The 23687-nt window shown below is 39.1% G+C and overlaps 1 protein-coding gene across 5 annotated transcripts in view; it reads right to left on the reverse strand.

Moving 5' to 3' along the window:
- Positions 1-538: 538 nt before the first annotated feature.
- The window catches only part of DLG2 (discs large MAGUK scaffold protein 2), a 973962-nt gene continuing 950813 nt past the window's right edge, over positions 539-23687 (reverse strand). For 3 of the 5 annotated variants that reach the window (XM_041483665.1, XM_041483666.1, XM_041483664.1), the window contains 7 exons: positions 21304-21349; positions 9424-9474; positions 8566-8667; positions 7537-7709; positions 6720-6829; positions 2382-2473; positions 539-1689 (listed from right to left, as the gene is read on the reverse strand). In XM_041483665.1, the coding sequence (XP_041339599.1) occupies positions 1583-1689; positions 2382-2473; positions 6720-6829; positions 7537-7709; positions 8566-8667; positions 9424-9474; positions 21304-21349 (681 nt within the window). In that variant the 3' untranslated portion in view covers positions 539-1582. Of the gene's footprint in view, positions 1690-2381; positions 2474-6719; positions 6830-7536; positions 7710-8565; positions 8668-9423; positions 9475-18480; positions 18523-21303; positions 21350-22250; positions 22351-23687 lie in introns of all 5 variants that reach the window. The other 2 variants (XM_041483662.1, XM_041483663.1) reach the window with 2 other exon arrangements.

A 23687-nucleotide genomic window follows, 5' to 3' on the forward strand; every position in this document is an offset into this window, starting at 1 on the left:
GTTTTGCTTTTAAGACCCTTGTTGACTGTGAAATGAATGAAGATACAAGTTAGTTGGTGACCTGCCTGCAAAGAGAGGGAAGATCAAATGCTTTTGTTATTTCCCTGAGGGAAACAGGAAGAGCCATAAAACATTTGGGGATTCAGGGTGCCTCCTTCCTAAGAGAGAAATTATTAGCTGCATTTAAGCACAGGCATTTTGCTTCTGAATAGTTGTCCCTCTCAAAGATGCATTATCCTTTTGTGTTCAGAAAATTCCTACAGGGCAGTGAGTTCAAGAGATCTTTCCACAGGAGTTCATCATGATTAAATAGAGGCAAGGGAGAGGATTACATTGAAAGAAAAAAAAGATGACAACTGCTATTTAAGGAATTTTCTTGCTTGTCATTAATAATAGAGAATCTGTTATGGAAGAGGTATAATGCAACTTGATGGTCCTCTTTACATTTGACAGTCACACAAGGGTGTAAATATTTAATCTTTCAATTAATTAATCTTTACAAAATATCTTCACAAAAACATTTTACCTATAGAAATTAGTTTCTATACATCAATATATTTTTATTTTTATAAATTATTCCATCTTTAAGTGCCTTCTATCAATATAAATGATAAAATAGACAATCAAAAATTTTAAAGCTTTTCCCAGTTGTATCCCTCCTTGTTAACATAGGTGCTGTGAATCCTCATACATGTGTCTGTCTGCATGGGAATGTGTTTGTGTGCACATGTGTGTGGTGTGAAATGCTTCCATCCTCTCCCACCCCTAAACACCATTAAAATAAACCATATTGTTGGTAGTTCCTGATGCAATAGTGCTTCCAAAGGGGGAAAAAAAAAAGCTTGACTTGGTTTCAGAAATCAAAAGATGTGCATAGTTACCAAAGTCGAGGTGTACCAACTACAAATGTGCAATGACAAGCTTGGAACAGGACCCACCTCCCAGTCAGGTCACAGAGTGTCCCAACAGTGACCTCAGTAGGAAGTGGACCAAATACTCTGAGCTTGATTTTGCAAGGTGCATGTGGCCCTGATCTAGCAAAAATGCTTAAGCCTGTGCCTAGCTCTGAGCACGTGAAGAGTCCTACTGGAACTGTGGGACTGAAGGGCATAGGGAAGGGTCACAAGTGACTCCAAGTCAACAGGCTACTCATGTGTAGGAATTGGGGTCAAGTGCTGAGCGCCTTGCAGGATCAAGCCCTCTGTGAGGTTCAAGAGCTGGGAACTTCTCTAAAGCAATCAACACACTGAGCTCAGCCATTGAAATTGATCAAAATGTCCGCGTGGGCACAGGAGGTGGCTTAGCTCCCTTTGACAGAGGGTCTTCACGTCAAAAGTTTATACCTACAACTCGTGCTCTGAGCACACAACAGATTTGCTTTATACGGTAGAAGTCTTTTTGTTCCTACCCTTTGACTCATCAGTGTCCTTCATGGCTTCAAACACTTTGTGTTGTACATTCATCAAAATTCACATTGACTGCAAAGAACATAAATGCAACAAAAACAGGAAAGCCTCCAAATAGTATATTATAGTTTTCTTCTAAATATTCTCCCGTCGTAATCAGAGGTGCAGTGGCTAATTTATAATTTTTCCTTTGAAGGAATCCAGATGAAAGGCCCAGATTGTTCTTCAATTACAAGTTTGCATTGATTATATATATCTTCTAAGCTATCTCCTTGGACAATAGCTGTGGTAGAGAAAACATATCAATATTTCTTTTAATTGATAGATACAGCATCTAGTGTCAGCAGATCTCCAGCACACTCACAGATACTCATGAAATGAGAAGGAATACTGGCATACTGAGATGTTTATGGAAAAGTCATACCCCTGCAGATGACAACTAAGTTCAAATCAATGGCACCTGCCTGTGGCAGAGACCCATCCCACTGCTCGTACTGAGAAGACTGAGCCAGGTTAGTTCAGAGAACTGGCACTTCTGTCCTGGGGAGGGCAGCACAAGAGATTCCCACTGTTGGAGGTCAAGCTTTACACTTCATTCAATTTAGAACCTACTTCAGCAGAGGGCAGCAGCAGATTTGCAACCTTTCTGATCTGATTATAATGAGTTCAGCTCTTGGCTGCTGAGGCTAACAAGATCAGGCCCAAGCTGACAGAAGGTAAAGTAACTGTAACACAAAGCACAGAGGTTTGTTCCTTAATTTCCCTCCACATAGATACTCCTTCAGGACATCAAACTTTTGAGTCAAGTGCCTCAACTGCTCTTGAATTTCAAGGAAACAATACTCTCAAGCCAGAAGTCCTTGCTCTGGGCATACTCTACTAATAGGTACTCTAGCTCAAAGACAGGGTTGATCCAGTAGTTTTGCAATAAAAGACTATATCTTGGGGAAAAGAAAGGTATTAATAAAAACATACCTGTGAAATATTCTCCAAATTCTTGTTCTAATTTAATTGCTCGATCATAGGTTTTCTTTGCTTGCTCCTCTGTAAGACGTTTATTCATTTCCCTAGAAACATGGACGAAGTAATCAAAAAGTTTAGATTCTTGCTAGAATGGTTTTCAAAAGGCATGCTTAACTGAATCACAGATGGATTGAGATTGGTAAAAGAATGAAATAGTAAAATTCTTCCAACCATTCATGGATAGCTTCAATATTTTCAATTTGATTTCATTCTTAAGTGGTACAAAACTACTTCTTCAGACTGTTTCCCATTTCACTTTTCTCCACCACGTTTTTATCTTGGGTTCACTACTCTATATTCTCAAACAAAATACAAGGCCTGAGTCTAGCAGCTGCTAAATGAGATAGACTTGAGACATCAGGAGCCCATAGACAGGTCTGGAATTCAGGATGTCCCATAGTCTAAGCACTCAGCACTCCTGCCTGAAGCTCCTTCAGGAATCTGTATCTCCCAGACTCAGCTGATGGTCTCAGATGGATAAGGCTGTACTGACTGCTTATTGGCTGCTCATAAATATGAAAACAAAGACAGATGGTAACATTGTGGTTTTTTTCAGTGTTTTGTTATTTGATGGAGCATTTCTGTTTCAACAGAAACATTATTTAATAACTTTAAGAAATGAGTTGTCTTGCCCATGCATGCTCAGGTATTAATACCACTGCATACTTGCAATGAATCAAGATCATGCTCATTCACTGCCGTATACTCATATACCTGTAAATGTCTAAATTATCAATAATAAATAGAGTTAGCTTGTTCTATCATTTTTTCCCAGTGTAGAGTCTTTTTTTTTCTTAAAACATGACAAAAATTTTCTGAGGCAACTAGGAGAGCATAAATGTAATTTTCTGCCTTGCACTGAATCATATGATTATATGGTAATGGACTGTATACAGTGTGCCATGGGTGATGCATGTAGGAAATTATGGACTTGATAGTGCAAAAAAATAAAAAAAAAAAAAGCAGCTCTATGAAGTGCACAACAGTATGAACTTGCTACAGCTAACACCTACTTGACTTCTGAAAAACATCCTGGAAAATGTCCAGGATACAAAAAGGAGTTTTCAGAAATGGCTTGAAGCTGCCTATCTATATAAGTAACTGTATAGCTGGGAACAATACTTAGAAAAAACTTTTTGCAAGTACTAATGCCATGGAGAAAGCAGGTTTATAAAATGAAGGCTAAGAAAGATTTATTTCAAAATTTATGTCAGCTATTTGTAGATTATATAAAAAGGTCTAATATAATCCATGTGTTGTTCTGCTAAACTAATACTAATTCTATTTATTGGAAAGATTGCTATCTAATCAAGTTCAGGTGGACTTCACATCAGCTACACCTGCTTTAGGTGACTGAACTAAAACTCTGACTTTTAGTGGGACATAGCACTGCAAATTCTTAGGCAAACTTAACATTTTCATCTTATGGGCACTTAACAAATATTGTAATGCTAACAACATCCTCTTCCTTTCAGATCTCTTTCTGGCAAATTTTTGAAAAGTCTTTCTCAAGATTTTTGAACAGCAGAAAAGATGATACAAATATAAACAAGTGTTTAAAATAGGAAATACTTTGAAACAGGTAGAAATTTGCATTACACTTTCAGGTTGTAGATTTGCCTGGGGTATAAAACCGTGCTAGTTCCTGACTCTGCCTATTCTGTGCCCTTAGAAGAGAGGATGGAGAAGGGGGAGGACCATGATGTCCATTTTTCATGATGAAATTAAAGTGCTGCCATACTGCAGTCCCTCCTCTTTCTTATTTCTTAGGGTGTGCAGGCTGGGGACTGCACAGCTGGTGAATTCAAAATATAGTGCATATTTTCCAGGGTTTTCCTCCTCTTCCAGTGAAGAGCTCATCCAGGTGGGTTCTTTCTTACTTCCATTTGTCATTCCCATGATCTTACCACTGTCCTCATTCCTCTAGAGAGAGAGCCTGATTGGAGGGTGTGAACAAGCATGACTCTGGGAGTAAACCAGGTGGAGTCATGTAGGAGTGGGAAGAGAGGAAGAGGAGGGAGGGAGAAGGAGCAGTTTGTTTACAGCAATGGCCACGTGTTTTTCAAGTGCAGGTGCAAACTTGATTTATGCTCCCTTGACTCTTCTTACCTCCACTTCAGATGGCTGCAAATGAGCATATGCATAAATGAAAGACTACAAATTTATGTGCTGATTTTGATGAAAGATAAATCTTTTGTCTTTGTTTCTCTGCATCTTGTGATTAAAATTTTTTGTCTTTTGTGTTTTGACTTTGCTATTGAAGTAGCTTTCAACTCATTTGTATGAACAGGAGTCATAGTTATGACAGATAAGCCTATATTTTTTTTGTGTTGCGGTACTTACATACCTAAAAAGACTGAATCACAGAATCATTAAGTTGAAAAAGACCTCCAAGATCACCAAGGCCAACCTTTGACTGATCACTACCCTGTTAACGAGATCATAGCACTGAGTGCCAAGTCCAGGCATTTCTTGAACAGCCCACTTGTTTTATTGCCCTAAGTGAACTATTAGCATTGCTTTGGTTCAACACCAGAATGATTGTCATAATATTTTGCATCTTTATAACATCATTCAGTCTATTCAAGGATTTTCTGTTATAACATCAAATCAACAAAGCCTTTATATTATTGCCACTTTTCTGGTTCTGCCTGATGTATTTTTTAGAGTAAGGGCCACTTTTATTTAATTTGGGTTTTTTTTAATCACTCCAGAGGCAATGCCAGCATTAAACAAATAATGGAAATGTTTTATGAATGGGAAAACTGTATGTTAAGATCTCTGTTAAAACAATCAGTGCAGAAAGCAGGCTATCAGACTATCCTTCCCCTTCCATACAGCAACAAAATCAGAATATTATTGTGTTGCAGGCTGGTAGAAAAATCAGAAGTCAGGATGGTGCTGTGCAAGTACCAGATATTGCACATCATTCCTTGTAATGTGGCTAGACATACAATAAGCTCATTGTCAAGGCAGGGCCAAGAAGAATGCATATTCCAGGGATGGGTCATGTTGGAATTCTCCAGCTCTGTGACCGGTGGCTGCAGGTACACTGTTACCATCACCAGACACAGATCTGTCACAGGAGGGGGAGTGCCAATGTTTTAGCTGTCAAACCTATGGCACAACCTGGCATTTGCAGAGCAATGAGGGAGGGGAATCAGAGAATCGCAGAATCACGGAATCACTGGATTGGAAGAGACCTACAAGGTCATCGAGTCCAACCCATTCCACAGAGTTCAAAATTTCACCCCTATCACAGCAAATTAAGTTGATAGCTCTTGCATAACTGTAAGTGTACATGGAAAACAAATTGATAACCATGTATTTTATCCTGAGTTTTAACTCAGGATGAATATCAATTCCATATTTCCTCCTCAGCCTTCTCTCTGTGACACTAGATAATTGCTGCTCCCCCTCCGCCAGCAGGGTGGAACCCAGAATCAGGTCAGCATTCCAGATTAGGCCCCAGTAAAACAAAATAGCAGTCTATTGTGTCCTACACAACACTGATATGAATACAATATGAAAAAGAATGTGAATATGAATACACAATGGCAAGGTCCTTTTTTTGCAACCACATTACCCATCCATTCCTGTGATCCACCCCAACTGCCAGATGCTTTTCTTCAGTGCTATAGCTAAATTATTCCCTGCTTGTACTCATGCCTTTCATTGTCTCTCCTTTGTCTCTGCTGAATTTCATCTTATTGATCTTACATTGAGTTTTGATCTTATCCCCCAAAGTGTGTGTCCCCTCAGACAGTCTTGGCAGCATAGAGCTGGTGCCTTCTCATTCATTCTTGTAAGTGTTGTTTGCCCTTCTCCAGTCCCATGGCTCCTTGCCTATCCTCTTACAGACCTGCAGGTAAATGAAGGGCTGCTGAAGAGGAGCACACCTCAAGTCTGACACAGGTTTAACCCCTGGTTCGTGCCCTTGGCCAGGCTGTAAACCATAAGAGCACCCAAGGAAGCATGGGACAAGGCAAGCTGTGTGTGTGAGTCCCTGATGAACTCGTTGCACAGGTTGGAGCAAGTACACCAACCACTGGCAGGGAGTCCTTTGTGCCCAGCACATAATCCCACATGTGCCAGTTTGAAAGGTTCAAAGCTATGGCTTGATCCTTGAGAAACCAGGATAGTGGATGACAGGTTTTGAGGGCACTCTTCCTACTTCATCTCATTATTAATCATTTTAGAGAACAAGCCGAATGTAGACTCAAGACCTGTGTGGTGCCACTTGAGGCTGTACCCGAAAAGAATAAAATGCTTGAAGAAGTTTATACTCACATCAGAGGCTCCCATGATTTGGGCTTAATGAAGATAGCAATGGGATAGAGTTGTGCAACCTGTAGTCGTTTGATAGCATTTCCTGACACATCAAGTATACAGTGCTTGCCCTGTTGGAAAAAGATGAACATGTGTTTATTATTTTTGCAGACTTTGCTGCAGATCAGCCAAAAGAAAGGAAGCAAATCTGCAATGCAGTGCCCTGGAATGGGGCCATTACTGGCACACCAGGGAAGGGGTATCCCAGGGCATGCACTCCACTACACTGCGTTCTTTCCTTTGCTTTGGTGCCAGTATAAATATGCACTGGTGATATGGGAACAAACTTGGGATTTATTTTTCACTGCAAGGAAATTTGCAGGGGCAGGAGGATTTTCTTGAGATGAGGAAAATCAGCTCATAAAAGCAATAGGATGTCCATGTTCTAAACGATTAATTCAGTTCTTGTTTACGCCAGAGACTCCCTGTGTCACCTGAGGCAAATAATTTAATCTTTCTGTGGTTCGTTCTTTTGCCTCTGTGAAAGTGATTTAGTTTATCTACTTTTACAGAGGGAAGAGTAGAGGCAGTTTTGAGGAGTACGTGAGGCACTGTGTTAGAGCCCTGAATTCATGGCACTTCATCCATGTACAGACAGTGCCAAGGATGATGTCGTTCAAAGTCAGAGACTCCACCTGTGCAGTCATTATAAAGCCTATAAATATTAGGATGCCGTTTTGTAGCTATTTTATATTTTTGGCAGACAATCATGTCTGAGACACAATTTGGAAACAAAGCAGATCATGTTGCACCAGCAATAAAACTACTGTCAACCTACCCTTTCTGCCACAAATCTCACAGACTGGACACTAGTTCCATACAAATTATCATTGTACTGCCCAGCTTCTATAAATTTGTGCTCTTGGATATCTTTTTCCATTTGTTCTCTTGAAATGACAAAATGATAATCTCTCCCATCCACTTCATAGTCACGTTTTGGCCGTGTGGTATCTGCATGAAACAAAAGACAGAAGATGAAGAAGACTGAAAAAACATTTAGTGCGAAAAATGCCACCATGATTTGCTCAGTGGGCAGTGCTGGGTCTGCTCTAAGTGAGGGCACTTCACATCTGAGAGCAGATCTCTGGCTACTTCATATTGTTTTTAATGGAGCAATGCCAATAAAGCTGTCTTTTTGTAGTAATACCTTCTGATGTTTACCTCCAGTCAATACAGGCGAAAATAAAATTAGGGTTTACCAGAATTCCACTTTTTCAGCAGAATCACACACAAACCTCAAATACAAAATGCATTTCATATTTTAAATTTAATGTTATTACGGTGATAAAATGAATTGTGATCTCATCAACTCAATTTAGCCTTATTTATAAGCCTGATTCTGTTCTCATCTCTAGTAGTTTTAAGTTAGTGTACTGCCAGAGACAACCATTTAAAATGAAGTATGACTGCAATTAGGCCCTCAAATAAACAGCAAGCTCTAATTGTCCAAGATATAAATGGTCTGTTTAATTCAGGGTCTAACATTGCTTTTTGATTCAACAGTCTATATCTCACACAAATCACAAATAATTCTGTATATTCATTGGTGGATGCTGTGCAATTGAGTTGAAACATTTTACTAGAATTTCAAACTTTTCAGAATTTTTTCCCAGACATTCACAACCTTTAATTTTTTTAAAAAAAATTATTCATTCTTTTTGCCTTTTCTGTCTGATGAAAAAATGACTTTTGAGAAACACAACTATGCATAGTTCACGGATGCTGCTTTTGTAGAAATTTACTTAATGTGTGGCACCAAGGGATACCATTCACTCAGCTGCAGAACTAGGAGTGGAATCATACTTACGTGGTACACATGACCCAAACTTATCAGGGAACTCAGATATCAAATCATCGTTGATCCGATCTTTCATAGGACCCAGAATAATAACTGGCCTGGTGTAATTAACTGAAAAACAAAAGGATCACATTTTGATGGTCTTACCACAATAATAAATAAATGCACCCAAATATCACTAACCAGAGTTTTTGTCTTTATGTATGAAATGAAAATATAGGTGCACATTTTATTGATTAATATTTTATTTCTTGACATGAAAAAGGGGAATGGAATGAGTACCACTGCAGAGCTCTGTGATGGTCCATGCACAAGTCAAGTGACTGTGTAGAAGCATAGATACATTTGCTATCACTCAACAATGCCACTCCCAAATGCTTGCAGATGGACTCTTCTATGAGGTATGGAAGGCTATTGTAGCCCTTTTCCCACCTCAAGTTATATGAGTGAATCCTCCATTAAACCAGATGGAAGTACTCCCATTTTAAGTTGCCTTTCCATGTTTATCTACCCTGGACAGTGGCACATAGCATGTGAGAAGCAAAACAATAAAGGCTTTCTATGTGACAATATTGCAGTAAATCTAGAAAATCTACATCAATATTTTGCAGACTGATTAATTTTTTGTACTGGTAAAGTCCATGAGAACGTACTGGGGAAAAGAGTCCTGGGAATGTTAAGAAGTGGTGGCTTCCAAGGAATACTATAACATCAGGGGTTTTTTCATATAAAAATAGACTGAGTGTCCAAGAAAAGGAAGCCATAGTGAATCTGGGACTGGCAGAGCAAGGCTTACCGCTCTGCTGGCCCCCAAACTCTGAAATGAAAAACATAAGGAAGAGTGATAGAAAAGAAGATGAAACTTACTTTCCTGTCTTGTGACAGGTTCATAAGAAAGGATGCAGTCCTCTTGGCCTCCTGATGAGAGAATAAAGAGAAGAGATTGAAGCTGATGAGTAACATGTCAGGTACTTAAATTTGATAAAATGCTTCACATAGAGACAGACCAGATTCAACACTTCTATCTTGATAAGTCTCTCACCTGAACCATTCCAAGTCCATTTTAACTTCCAGGTATGGACACAGTTTTTTTCTTCCCCACCCTCCCCTTCCAAGTGTTTAAATTCTATTTACTGAAGTTGGAGTTTTTTATTGACGGGCAACATACCTTTATTTGTGATTTGATACAAAGCTGTTTATAAAGACAGTGCGGCAATTTAAGATGCAATGCTTTTCCTATTGTTAAGGTCCTAACAGGTTGCTGCAGAGTAAATCAACAGGCTACCTAGACAGAACAATTTTTATGTACAGAATAAATATATATTTTTGTTGAATGTCCTTCAGTACATAGCTTCCATAGTCCAGTGCATTCACAGCCTAACATTTAGCTATGAGCTATTTTCTGATCCTTATCCTTTCCGTGAACACAAATCACAGACTCAATGGTTGGGGCTAAAAGGGACTTTCAGCTTCTGGAGATCACCTAGTCCAATCCCCCTGCTAAAAGCACCTAGAACAGGTTGTACAGGATCATGTCTAGGCAGGTTTTGAATTTCTTCAGTGAAGCTCTCACAGCATCATATTGTATATGTTTGTCCTACCTATGCCTTTTTAGGACAGTGCTGTTTCCTCATGGTGATATTTAGGGGACTAAAGCAGAGAAATTTGCCATGAGAAACAAGTGGCACTATATGGACCATGAGTTGGGTGAAGGTGTGCAGTCCTGATGCATTGCTGTCCTCCCATCCAAGGGAGTGAAAGAGAACAGGGAGAAGGATTCTTCACCTAAACCATGAATAATTCCTGCTCATTTCTCTTTCTGGGTCACTGTCACATACTTGGTACCACATGAGAGCTCTGGCAGGTTCTAAATACATATTAGCAAATTTTAAAATGATGACTTTGTTTTTACTCAGTTCAGGGTTAGTCTCTGAGAAGATCCACAGATGGGTGGAACTGACAGGACCAGCTCCTGCCTAGCAATGGTGCTGAAGCAGCAAAGGAGAGAACTAATTTTTAATAAAAGGAAGAGATTAGAAAGCATTTGAAGATAAGGCCACATAACATATGAGGAGTGTGGACAAGGGATTTTCTTTTCTGTTTGCAAATGTTTGATATTGTAATCATTTTTCTTTGGCTTTTTGCAAAGTTGGAAACCTAGGATTATTATTACACTAGGTTTTATGCATCACATGTATTGGTTTCCCTTAAGGTTCTCAGTAAATTTTAGAGGTGATGTAGAACTCAGGACGTCTCATTTCTCTGGAGATGAAAAAATCCACTCTCTAGGGTGGACTAGGATCCTCCTGCACTGTGTGTTCTCTACTCCACAGAAGCCAAGGCTATATTTTTCAACAGCCTGAGAAAGTCAGTCTTAGGGTGGGCAATGAAGCCATCACATACCAGCCTAATGGAGGGGAGCCTGTTTGTACATATACCATCTTAAACTTGATATTTGTTTCAATAGCAAACAGATCCACAGCAGGAGTTTCATTTCACTAATTTCAGAAACCTGAGGCGTGAGTGCTTATGTCAAGCTAGTCCCTAGGTACCTTTCGGAGCCAATGGCTGCCTACAAATAGGCAAATGCTTATTCGAAGACATGAGTCATCTGACTTATTTTACATGTCTACTTTGTGAAGACAGAAAAAGTCAGAAGGATGAATTTGTGTCAATTGTCCCCTAACAGCATTTAAACAGCAAAGCCAGATGCAGACATCTGCAGTTAAACAGCAGAATCTCATGGGAGTGACAGTGTCAATAGCAATTGGAGGCAAATAGACAATAACTCTGAAACTATTTTTTTTTTCCTTTCTGTGGACTAATACTTGGCTTTGGCACCGATTTATAACAAGCACTGACAAGCCAGTACAGATTTGACTTTTTTGTCCACTCTCTGGAAGACACGTTCCCATACTAAAGCTTTTGGTACATCCACACTCACTGTAGGGTATGGGCTAGGGAGAAAAATAAACCTATTTTACACATCTTGTGCATCTGTGGACAGGTTAAAGTCAAAGAAAAATTCTCCAGCCCACTCAAATTGTGCTGAAGTTTAAGCCATTGGAAAGTGTTGCAATAAGTATGGAGAAACTTTGAGGCTGACTGTGATATACAAGAACTTAAAGACAGATACCTTCCTGAGGTAAGGATCTTCATCTCTCAGTTCCAGACTCAACATGGGAATGTGACTGTGGGGAAAAGCTGCACCATTTCCACTATTTTTCTTTTCTGGAAAAATGACTAAGGAAGCTTAAATTTCAAAGTGAATAAAATCCTGCCATATACAGTCCAGACAAAATCTTGTAGCTCCTCAGAGGTTGTTTTGCATGTTAACTACAGCAGATGGTACTCTTTAATGATCTCCACTCGGCCAGTACTGCAAGTAGTCCATAAAGTATTAAGTATAATGGAGAGTTCTAGAGCCAATCAATAATCAGGTGGCTATAACCTTGTGATGGCTTTGAGGTGTAAGACACAGTGTGAAATCCATCAGGACACAGGCACTTATCATTTGCCTAAGCCTCATTTAACACCCACGTTAACAGCTTAATTAGCACAGGTTAGCTGTATTGATCTGGAAAATCTTTGTGACATTTAACAGATAAAACAAAAAGAGAAAAAGAAAAAGAAGACCTTTCTCTAGGATTTTGGTATGTTCCCCTGTTCTTCAGTAAAATCCCATCAAGTCAAAAAGAGAAGAAAATAAATAAAATAAGGGAATGGAAGACAAAAAAAGGGAAAGTTTCCTAAATGTAATACACTTACGGGTAAAATTATTGGAGAACTTTCACTTTCTCTGGACCACTCCCTGCTTCCCTTTGCTCTTGGTTTGCCTGTTGGTGTTTTCTCATGCTTAGGAATAGAAGAATAACCTGGAGTTTGTTGTAACTCATAACCTCTATAAACTGGGCAGCGAGGTCCTGTACTACCAGCTAAATTTCATAAGGAGTATTAATTTAATCTTTTTAAGGGATGTTATAGGGTTTCAGATGGGTAGCTCTGAAACAGAGTTAGTGTGATGCCTCTGTTTTTCCTTTCTGATTAGATGGCAGAGAGCCTGTGAAAGACTCAAACCCAGTTTCATTGCAGACCTGGCAGCTATCAGGCATTTTTCATGTAACCCATAAAAAGGCCCCATTTCCTACTGCCTTGCCAGAGCACCCAGGGCTTGCACAGGTCAGGTGTACCTGCACTCATGGTGTGGGTAATGGGGTGGGAGAGCTGCTGTGAACTGCCATGGGGCAGCCTCCATGTAAACACCCTCCCTAATCCAGCAATCTATGCAGTGGAAATGCATAGATTTTGGCATCCTATTAATGCCTGTGAATGAAAAAATCTGAAAATACATCTAAGTAAATGAATTAAAAAAAAATAGTAGTAGTAATGAAGACAGCTAGAAGTCATTTATGATTTAAAAAAAATCAAAGAGAATTTTTGGGTTCATTAAAATGGTTGGACTACTGGTGGTGGTTACCACCCATACATGTGAAATTCTTGTAGATGAGCCAAATAATTTAATTTTCAAGCTATTGTCTGAATATTGTTGCTCACCTGAATTTAAAATCAAAGAAGGCTTATTTTACTGCCACCATCCATTTAGGTTTTTGGGATAATGGATGAACGACCTAAGTTGTATTTGCAAGATCTTGGCGAAATCAATTTCTTGTTGCTTTTCTTTTGCACAGGCTGCACTGGACAATATCCTGGCCTCTATCTGGTTCAAAATCCCTTTGCTGGGGCCCTATTTATGTGAACACATGATTTTTGGAAATTTATTGATAGCTATGAAAGGCTGAAAATCCAATACATAAAATGATTATCAGTAGTCTGAGCATGAACCTAAGACTCAGAAGTTGTCTAAGGGCAAAGATCAATACAGCTGTGTGGGTATAAAATGAGACTTCAATACTTGTGCCAGTTTGAGTATACCTGAATAATACAGTAATGCTGGGAGCCAATGCAAGTGTCCTTATTAATCAATAACCTATTGCAATAATGAAGACTCCTTTAACCTTGTTATGAATCTTCAAATCTCATTAGAAGAGGGACTTGCTCATTTGCTGACAGAAGGTAAAAGTTTTTTCCTACCATTTTTCCTTATTTTTAACTTTTAGTTATGTATTGCCTCTCTAGGTAAGTGGTGCAATCACAACCAGTTATGCAATTAGACTAAACAGATACGACAATGTGTGTGTAATTTTGATGACAGCTGTAAAAAACTTTACTGAACTATGTGTAAGAGTGTTACAACACATATGCAGGAAAGAGACTTGAAATTCATGCCCATTATGAAAATCATGTCTCACAAAATAAAAACTGATGAGTCCATGGTAAAAAAATCTGTCCTTACAAGCTTGATTTGAAAAAGAAATCAGAACATTTTAAGTTACAGAGCTCAAAATAAACTTTGAATCATGGTTTGATTAACTGGTCCAGGGATAAGTAAAAATTGGCTGTATGCATCCTTATCACAAAAAGAACAATCTTCTGCTAGACCAGGACTTTATACACCACTCTGCAAACTTGGATTTACTGCTGAGAACAGGAACAAATAAACTAACATGGACTTCATAAGAGCGTGGCTCTGTGATTCAGAAGCAGCTGTGTAGCAACTCATCCCCTTCAGGATCTAGCCAGCATTTGTTCCTGGCCCCAAAACACTGTTATTTATAAAGGGTTAGATTCTTCTTTCAAATGTGTCTGTGGTTTGCCCTGAAATTAATGGAGCTTAAGGTTGTCTGCTGGGAGAAAGAATAGCCCACTGTTGGCTCCAGCCCTACTTTTTATAACAAACCAAGTGCTAATGGCACTGGCAGAAGAAATCTGGTTTACTTTTTCCAGCTTCTTGTTGTTTAGAAGTGGTCAAAGAATTTTCTCTTCAGACCACATTGGAGGACTTTCAATTACATTTTTGAAGTAAAAAAAAAAAAAAAAAAGGCTTCTGATTTTTTTAACCCTGGAGATATAAGCAATACTTCAGCTAAATATTTAAATTTTTCAAGAAATGAATTTTTCTAAAAAATAATGAACACATCAGAATATTTCCTAGAAAAAGCCCATTTGATTTGACCACCCCCCCTCCCCCCCCACCCCATTCCTCACTGCCCAGGTCACAGCCTGGACATTTCTCAGAATCCTTCAATATTGCTGGTTTGGAATGGTTCTAGGAATGATCAAGTAGTACAGGTTTTGACACTAGCTACTTTTCACTAAATGGTCATAATGAGAAGCAAAAGTTAGAGAAATATGTTAAAACAATTGCCAGAGACCCAGTAGAAAAAATGCAGAACACCTCACTCTGGACTCCAACTGGTCTGTTTTTATAGGGATATATAAGAAGGTTTGCAGGAGAACACCCTGCATTTGCCAGTCATTTCTTGCCCACACACGTTTTCTTTGTTCTGGCCAAGGTGTGAATTGAGATTTCATAGAATCATAGACGCATAGAATCATTTAGGTTGGAAAAAACAAGTCCAGCTCTGCCAACTCACACTAACCATGTCCCTGAGCATGTAGTTTAAATCCCTTGGGAATGGTGAATTAACCACGTCCATGGGCAGCCTGCTCCCAATGCCTGATAACTTTTTCAGTGGAGAAATTCTGTCTGTTATCTAATCTAAATCTTCCCTGGTGCAACTCAAGGCCATTTCCTCTTCCTGTTGCTTTTTACTTGGGAAAAGAGATGAACTCCACCTCACTACAACCTCTTTTCATCTGCTCCTCATCAGACTTCTGCTCCAGATCCCTTCCCAGCTCCATTGCCCTTCTCTGGACACGCTCCAGCACCTCAGTGTTTTTTGTTGTATTAAGGGGCCCAGAACTGAACACAGGATTTGAGATGTGGCCTCACCAGTGCCCAGTACAGGGGACAATCCCTGTCCTGGTCCTGCTGGCCACACCATTGCTGATCCAGGCCAGGATGCCACTGGCCTTCCTGGCCACCTGGGCACTGCTGGCTCGTGTTCAGCTGCTGCTGACCAGCACTTCCAGACCCTTTTCCACCAGGCAGCTTTTCAGCCAGCCACTCTGCCCCAGCTTGCCACAGCTCAGAAAGCAGTGGGGCAGGCAACCCTTTTCTTCCTGCTAATTTTCTGGGGAAACAGAAAAGAAAGGAGGCACAGGGACAGGGTCACAACCCCATGCAAAACCCTGGATTCCTCCAGTGGTTTTCCATTTGCTCTCCATTAATTTTCCAGCTTTACTTTTTTTCTCCTCTGCATGTCACCAGTAAGCTCTATGTCACCAGTGCATAGATTGAAGGCTAGATGAGTTTCCAAGTCAAGAGACATGGTGTCATTGCAAAATAACTTGCAGTGCCTCACCTTGAACACACAGACTCTCCTCAAAGTAACTACATCACACTGAGAAACAACTCTGCGACATGGCTGGGTCCAAATGGAGTTAATACAAACTTGGTTCTGTGGCAGTGGCCGATGCTGAGCTCCATTCCCAGCTACCCAGAGGCAAACAAGAATAGCAGAAATAGTAACTGCATGCTGACTTCTTCTGCCAGGAATGTTACCTTGGGCACTCCAGGAGGCAGTGAGGAATACTTTAGGAAATCTTCGAGGAATATGTCTGGTAATTATCCTTCCCACATCAGAGATGTTGATAAATTTTTACAGTGTAGCACCCTTTCTCAACAGTCCCACAAAGTGAGAACTGTAGTGAAAAGAGAACTTCCTTTGACAGGCCTCATCTCACTTATCTCCATCCCTCACAATTTGTTGAATTCACTCTCTGACCACCTGCCTCTCACTCTCATTTGATTTTTCTAGGGGAGATTTGCTGTGATGAGCTGCGCAATGGGATGTAGTCAACACACCAGATCTCAGATCTCTTTGCCAGAAGATTCAAAGACTAATAATCCAGACTCAGGAGGACTTTAATTCTCCACAGGAGATATGCTGATGCACCATGGCCAGGTGGAAATTGAACATAGTCAGGTTAGACTTCAGGTGCCACCATGGCCATCTGAAAAAATAATTTCCATGTGGGAACCACAGCTGCTAATTTGTCAAGGTCATGCCTTCAAACATCATGTTAGCACACACCAATGAATCCTTAGAAATTAAATCAGGCCCTTTGGGCACCAGGTTCTGACCAGGTTCTGTATTTTAAAGCCTCTTTCATTTGGCATAACCTTAGATGGTCTTCCTCTGCTTCTTAATGGCATAGCTATCCTGTAGGCAGACAAGAAATCCCTGCCAGCATCTTCTCCACCAGGCAGAAGTTGTTTGAAATACCAGTAATGTGTGGGAAAATCCAGCCAACAGGATGCTGCTGGAGTGAGAGCAGAGCTTGTGCAGATGGAAACCACTCTAGAAGGAGAGTGACTGCCATGGGCAGCTGTTGCTCCAGCACTACTTTTTGTTCCAAGTACTTATGTTCCAGCTAACTTTCCCAAATTGTTTCTATTACCTTTCTTGCACCTCAAAAAATACACTTTATGTTAAGCTATTACACAGCCAGTGAAGGACTGGCTACCTGGCCTGTCTTATGTGCTTTTGTGGACATGCTCCAAATATTTTGCTGCAACTGGGCACGCCTATTAAGGCTGCTGTTTGGGACAGTTCATCAATCTGTATTCTCCTCTGGGCTTTTACCTGAGCTCTCCCTGAAATATACAGGTTTGGATGAGATTTGACTTGTGAAATTCTTTGAAAATTTAACCCTTTGATTAATTTCTGATTTTAAACTCAGTCAGGAGAAAGAGCATCTTATATCTCAATATAAATATAATAAAAAATAGTCTGCCTTTCCTCCCAAGTAGAGGCACATTAAAAACAAAACAGTTCAGAATTGGATCTTGGCAATTCAAGATTGCCTACCATTTTCTTGTGACTCTGGCAATTGCTTTCCAAGGAAACCTTTTCAGTACAAGAGAATACAAACTAATTTACTATTTCTGAATAGGATAAGGTTAGCTGTTTTGCTGAAACAAACCAGTGTTTATCAACAGAGTTCAACTGCTGTGTGTTATATCAGGACTAGTAAACATGAGCTATGATACCATTGATTACCTGAATGTATGTGGGTGCTTAGCACAAGTGCTGAGTGACTGGTGGAAAACTTGATTTGTTAAGCAAATGGCTTGAATAAATGAAACAACTGGGTCTAGCAAGCACTCTGTCATTTTAGTTATCTTTTATTACATTTCTAGTAATTTATTTAATGCCTTGGTTTTTTTTTTTTCTGTTTTTCAGAACGTCCAAAAAATAGTGATATTTGTTAAATTTATGGGCATTACTAAGAGTTACCCAGAACATACAATCTGCCACTTGGTTATATGATCACATGGAGTCTGTAAATCCCAGCAAATCAGATTGCAGGGTTGGGACCCCCACCTACATGGTATCAGTGATATTCAGTGGCAGTGCCTAAGCAGTGAAGGTCTATCTTACCTTTTTTTAAGCCTGCAGTATGAATTAGGAAATCTGTACTGTCAAAACTGAGGGCTCAGTAAAATTTCTGGGACTGTTTCTTAGCCATCCATACAGGCATGCAGAAATGCAAGTAAAAATTGTGACCTTGTAAAAAGGATGCCTCTTACAGATTTGACTATGGCTGTGCAGTAACTTTACTCTTAAAAGATCATCAAGAAACTTCCCCCCACCCCCACTGAAATACACTTTTGTCACTAAATGAAATAATCCTGACTTGCATAGGCTACCCAAAGCCAGGTTTAGTTTTATGTCCCCAATACATCATAAGTAACAACCTTTCTCTCTTCTCTTATAAAGTTTGCCAGTTTTCTTTTATGGCTTTGTACTCAAGACATGGTCATAAATCTGAATTCCAAGCCATTTGCTCCAGTGATCTTTTTAACATTAACAAAAGAGTAGCAAGGAGAGAAACAAAATAAAAGAAACAAAACAAGCAATGCAAAATAAAAGGACTCTAATGAAAGCAGTAACTTACTGTAGCTACTTTCACTATCGCTGGCATTAGAAGAAACATGTTCTGCAAGAACAGTACAGCAAATTAAAGAACATAACCAAGCACCACAGAGCTGCAGAAACTTAAAAGAACTGCCACAGTCATGCAAAGGTAGTTATGCAGAGCAGAAATAAAAGCTGTGCAGTGACATCACCTGAAAATGCTCAGATATTTTACAGAGGTAAAACGAAAGCTTTCTCTCTTGTGGCATTTCAGAAAGAGACTGTATGTATGTACGTATTAGCTACTGATATGTGCCATAGTAAAACTATGTCGTTTTGTGATAGACAGTAGATGACATCTCTGATAACTTCATTTCAGTGTATATTATGATCAACTTGGATCTCACTTGATGTCTTGAGCAATTTATTGAAATCTGTCTGCTCATATTCTGCACTATCAGTGATGTGCATCATTAATGCATTGAAACTATTCCTGCTAAACTTCTAGCCTGTGTCTGTCTTTAATCACTGTGCACTATCCCAAATGATTGTGCAAAGTGATTAACAGATTAACATGAAAGTTATTTTGGTATGAAATATTGTAAATGTATCTAATCTATCCTGTCCAAAAGGGGGAAAAAAATTAAAGAATACAAAGCCAATGAAAAAACAAAGGAAAAAAAAAAAGGAAGAAGTCTTTTTCCAGAAATTGTCTAGCCTCAGGATTTGAGCTGGAGTTTGAAAACCTTTAGCAGACCAGTCTGGATGGGTGAACATGAATATAAGAACTATCATGATGGGTCAGTCTTGTGGTTTGTCAAGTCAGGTGTCCTGTTTCTATTACCATATTATTGAAAATAATTCCAAAACTGTAGTCAGCAGACTATTTATGGACAGTAAGGTCATGCTATATGCTCTCCAGGAGGTGTGCAGGACCACATTTAACAGTGTTTTTTCTGGTAGAAATGCTGATTACTTTGCACCTGAAAGATCATTTGGCAGTTGAAATTTTTCAGCTGGTCCAGGACATTTAGAAGCCAATGGCACAATGGCTGTACATCTGGGAGCACCCTGGGCTAATGAGAAAGACAGGAACAGTGCTGAAATTCCCTGCAAGGTGCTGCCTTTCCTCCATGTACCAATCACATGGCTTAGGGTTCATAGATTGGGAATGATGGGACTACCGGAGCACCAAAAATGAGAAAAGAAGATATCTGATAAAAACAGTAATGGGAAACCTTGATCTTGGGCTTAGGAAGAAGCTTTTAAAAATTCAACTTACATTTTGAAGAAAACAGCATAATGACTTTCAGGCATTTCATAGCAAGCTAACAAGGGTTATCTCAAAAATGATGTGCTATACAGCTGAACAACTTTATTTAAAAATAACAAATATCCTTTGTAGTAAGAACTGTCATAAAAAAGCATGTCTTAGTTGAAAACTAACAAAATTTGGATTGGTGGGAATGTCTGGAGGTGTACCAGTAATTTAAAATTAGGTGCAATATTAATGCAGGCATTACAGCCTATACAACACCTTGGTGCTACTTTGTTCCATACCAATTTGCAGAATTCAGGTAACTTTCAAATGGTTGGATGTTATGGATGATTCTCTTTGTAAGGACACATATTCAGGAAGGTTATCAGATCTGAAGCATTTTACTTTTCTCTAGCAGGGACGGATTTGCATTTGTTACTAATGAGCTGCTATGACACTTAAATGATCACAGAATTGTTAAAATTCAGGTGGCAGTGACATTTGCTGTCTATCACTGACAAAACCAGTCTTGCAGAACTGTTCTTCCTTGTACAAGAGATAAAGCTTTCATCTTTAAATTGTGAGCCACTGCATGGCATTAAGTTAAATCATTAAAATGTTCCTTCAACAATTCAGTCAGAAACAGAATAAGCTCCAAAACTGTGTGCATGGATGTGCATTCCTGCAATTAAAAAGCACACACAAAACAGTAGGTGATGCAGCATTAACACACATTTCGCTCCAATTACTTGGTGCTTAAGAAAAGGAAAAAGAACTGAGGAACAAGTAGCCAAATGCATGCAAGTGGCATTTTGTTTACATTATTTAGCTCTGGATACAGAATTTAATATAGCTATACATGTAGAAGTCAGCAGCAAATATTTCATTCTGTACAGTTTTTCTGGTTCACATTTTAAGGAAGAAAAATTGTTTCTGAGCAATTATCTGACACATTATACACTCTGCAATGCCAAGTCTTGAGACAGGATTGCTGCATCAGAAAAAAAAATAAATTATTAAGGTTGTGTGACAGAGAATAGGTTGCTAATGGTGAAAACTGGTCCAAAATTAGCTTTGGAGAATGCATGATCTTCTCTAGCCTGCAAATGACTTCTTCCATTAATAACAAATACTAATCTAAAAATTCAGCAAAGTAACAAACACTCCCATGCAAAAAGCTGAAAATGCAGAAGCAACAGCATGAACTAATTTTCTATTGATCTCCTCAGGATGTGATCATGTTAAAATGTTTAATTTTCCCTTTAGATGGAGAGGGAGGGGTTGTTGCTGAAAAGAACAGTCTAGGCAGCAAAACGCGTTCTAGGTATGCTACTCTACAGAACTGCCATGATGGGAACAATCATATACTGTCAGAAACAAAAGGTGTTATTACAAAAGAAGTGAAAGTGTCTGCTTGATACACTGTATGTTATTTAATACCATGCAGAACAGAACGATTGAAACATTTGTAATGCATTCACAGCTGGGTAACAAATAAAACTCTATCTTGTGCATGCTAGGAGTGGAGGGTCCTCAGAGAAGAAACAGAAGCCAAAACAAAACAAAACAAAAAAGGGTTTACAGTGACCATTCCTGGGAACTTACTCAGAGTCTTTGTTCCATAACCGTCGTCACCTAATCCGGGGATGTCCTGCACGGAAGTCCCCAGAGAGAGCAATGAGAAAGGAAGAACAGCCGCAGAAGAGGAAGGAAGAAGTCAGTGGAGTTGAAATGGATACTACCATGACTGACCATGTTGATTGAGCAATCTGGATCCCTGCCTTTTCATTCTGAAATGAATTTAGACCCATATTCTATGGAAATTCAGCCAAAGAAGGAGGCAGTGACTGTGAAACGTGCCTTTTGGAGCTGTGAGGAAGAAGGAACAACCAGATAAATAAAGCTCCAGAAACTGTCCTCACTGGATAAATATAGGACAGAATTATTAAGAAAAAAAAAAAAGGGAATATTTGGGCTTGGAACTAGCAAATATTTTTAATAATGCTGGTTCCTTATATAATTTAAGCAAGCAATAAATGCTTGTGGTTATACACATTCCAAGAACCAGTTTAGTTCTTTAAGCTGTTAACATGGTTGCTTCCCTTAATTGTTAAACTTCCAGAGAAGCTGCCCATGGAAATCAATTTGGTGAAAGTCAAAGGCAAAAAAAAAAAGATAAGAATAGATATTTTAAAAACTAATTAGTTTAGTATTGTGAAAGAAATCACGTTTGCCTTACTTTGAGCCAATTCTGATCTAGAAATATTTCTGAGAGATGATTTTGGATTTATGACAGGTGTCACAACAACTTTGAGGAGCCATATTTCTACTTCCAAAAGTTAAGGTCACTGCTTTATTCTTCTGAAAATAGTATTTCCAGAGATGGAAGGAGAAGCTGGATCCAAACTGCAGTCATACATTGGTCACAGTAGTAATACCTCTCCTGCCTGCCTATGACAGATATTTGCCTAGATGTGTGGGATACTGGCATCATGCGTGTCACCCATTTGTTGTGCTGCTGCATGTGACATCGTCTCCAAGAGGTTACTTACGTTCTGGATCACTTGTTTCCTGCTCACTCTGCTCCTTGCTCTTGTAGAATGGGAATTTTCGTGAAAAGATGAAGTTCTTTTTACGCTTGTCATTGAATGACTGTGAAGGAGAAAAGGCATGGGGCAAAAACAGGGACGTCTAATTGTTGTCACACTCATGCTGACAAAACAACTAGTTTGTAAAAGTGGAGAGAACTGTAGTGACTCAAATCAGCACAAACTAAGTGGCTGCAAAGGATCAGAAGTGTGGTGAGGTCTGAAATTTGAAGGCAAAGCTCCTGAAGACTGGATCAATTGGACTCCGGAGGTCTGAAGTCACAATGTGCAGCTCCTTATTTGGAAGCTGTAGTGTTTAGCATGTTTGGATGAAGGGCTACAGATGGTTCAGCATGCTTTGAGATCAAGGCATCCATCTTTAATCACAGCAGACTGTGCACAGAATTAATTAACTGTCTGAAAAGAATAGGCTGTAATGTGGAAAGCAGAAGCCTTTGATTTGCTTATAGTGTGCGAATTCAGCCCTGTGTCAATTAATATTAAAAATTCTTTACTGGTAGGTGCTGTTGATTTCATAATGTCGTATTTGGCCTCTTTATTGACAACTTCTTACGTGTGTTTTAATGCTTCTTTCGGGCATAATGAAAAAAACCCCCAACTTTCTTTTATTTTATAGATGTATATTTATGCATTAGGTTTCTCTGGATATACTTTTCGTTCTAAGTGATTTAGAAATGGAATTCTGCTGATAAGCAGGATTTCATTGCATGATGATCAACATATTTTGCTGTAATTCTTCAAATCAGAAATTAATATAGGAGAAATTGGTGTTTCTTACATGATAAAACCTTTGACTTCATAAACATTTGCAAGGACTTACAGGACTATCCTGTGTAAAAACAGGATTTGCCTACTTGGAACATTTATTTCAGATACTAAATAAGGAAATAGGGCCCCTGCAGAGTGAATTGAAAGAAGCTGGCAGTCTTGAGGGCACACAGAGCTGCAGACTGTGTGTCTGAAGTGATCTGTGCTATCAGTCAGACAATGACCTATAATGTCTCTTATACTGAACATAGACACCGGACTTGGCAAGTGATGACCTCCAAGACAGCAGAGACCTTCTTAAATAATTTAAAGGACCAATCTCATGTGCTTGGCATTGCTCAAATTGAATATAACCAGTATTTGGTTCTGCAATGGAATATATTTTGAGTCTTAGAACACAATTTATTTCCTTATATTTTGAAATCGTGAAATAAAATGTGGTTTAAAATATGTATTTCTGAAAGATGGATACTGAAAATCTGTTGAAATAGTTGCATACTCATGTCACGAAAGTTTCATACCACTTTTACATTTCAAGCATATTTAAAGTTTAGTAACTGAAAACAAAGAAAAAAATGCACATGTAGAATAAATGATCCATGAAAATCTCTC

The sequence above is a fragment of the Pyrgilauda ruficollis genome, unplaced genomic scaffold, assembly GCF_017590135.1.
Source record: "Pyrgilauda ruficollis isolate IOZ18807 unplaced genomic scaffold, ASM1759013v1 scaffold60, whole genome shotgun sequence".
NCBI lineage: Eukaryota > Metazoa > Chordata > Aves > Passeriformes > Passeridae > Pyrgilauda > Pyrgilauda ruficollis.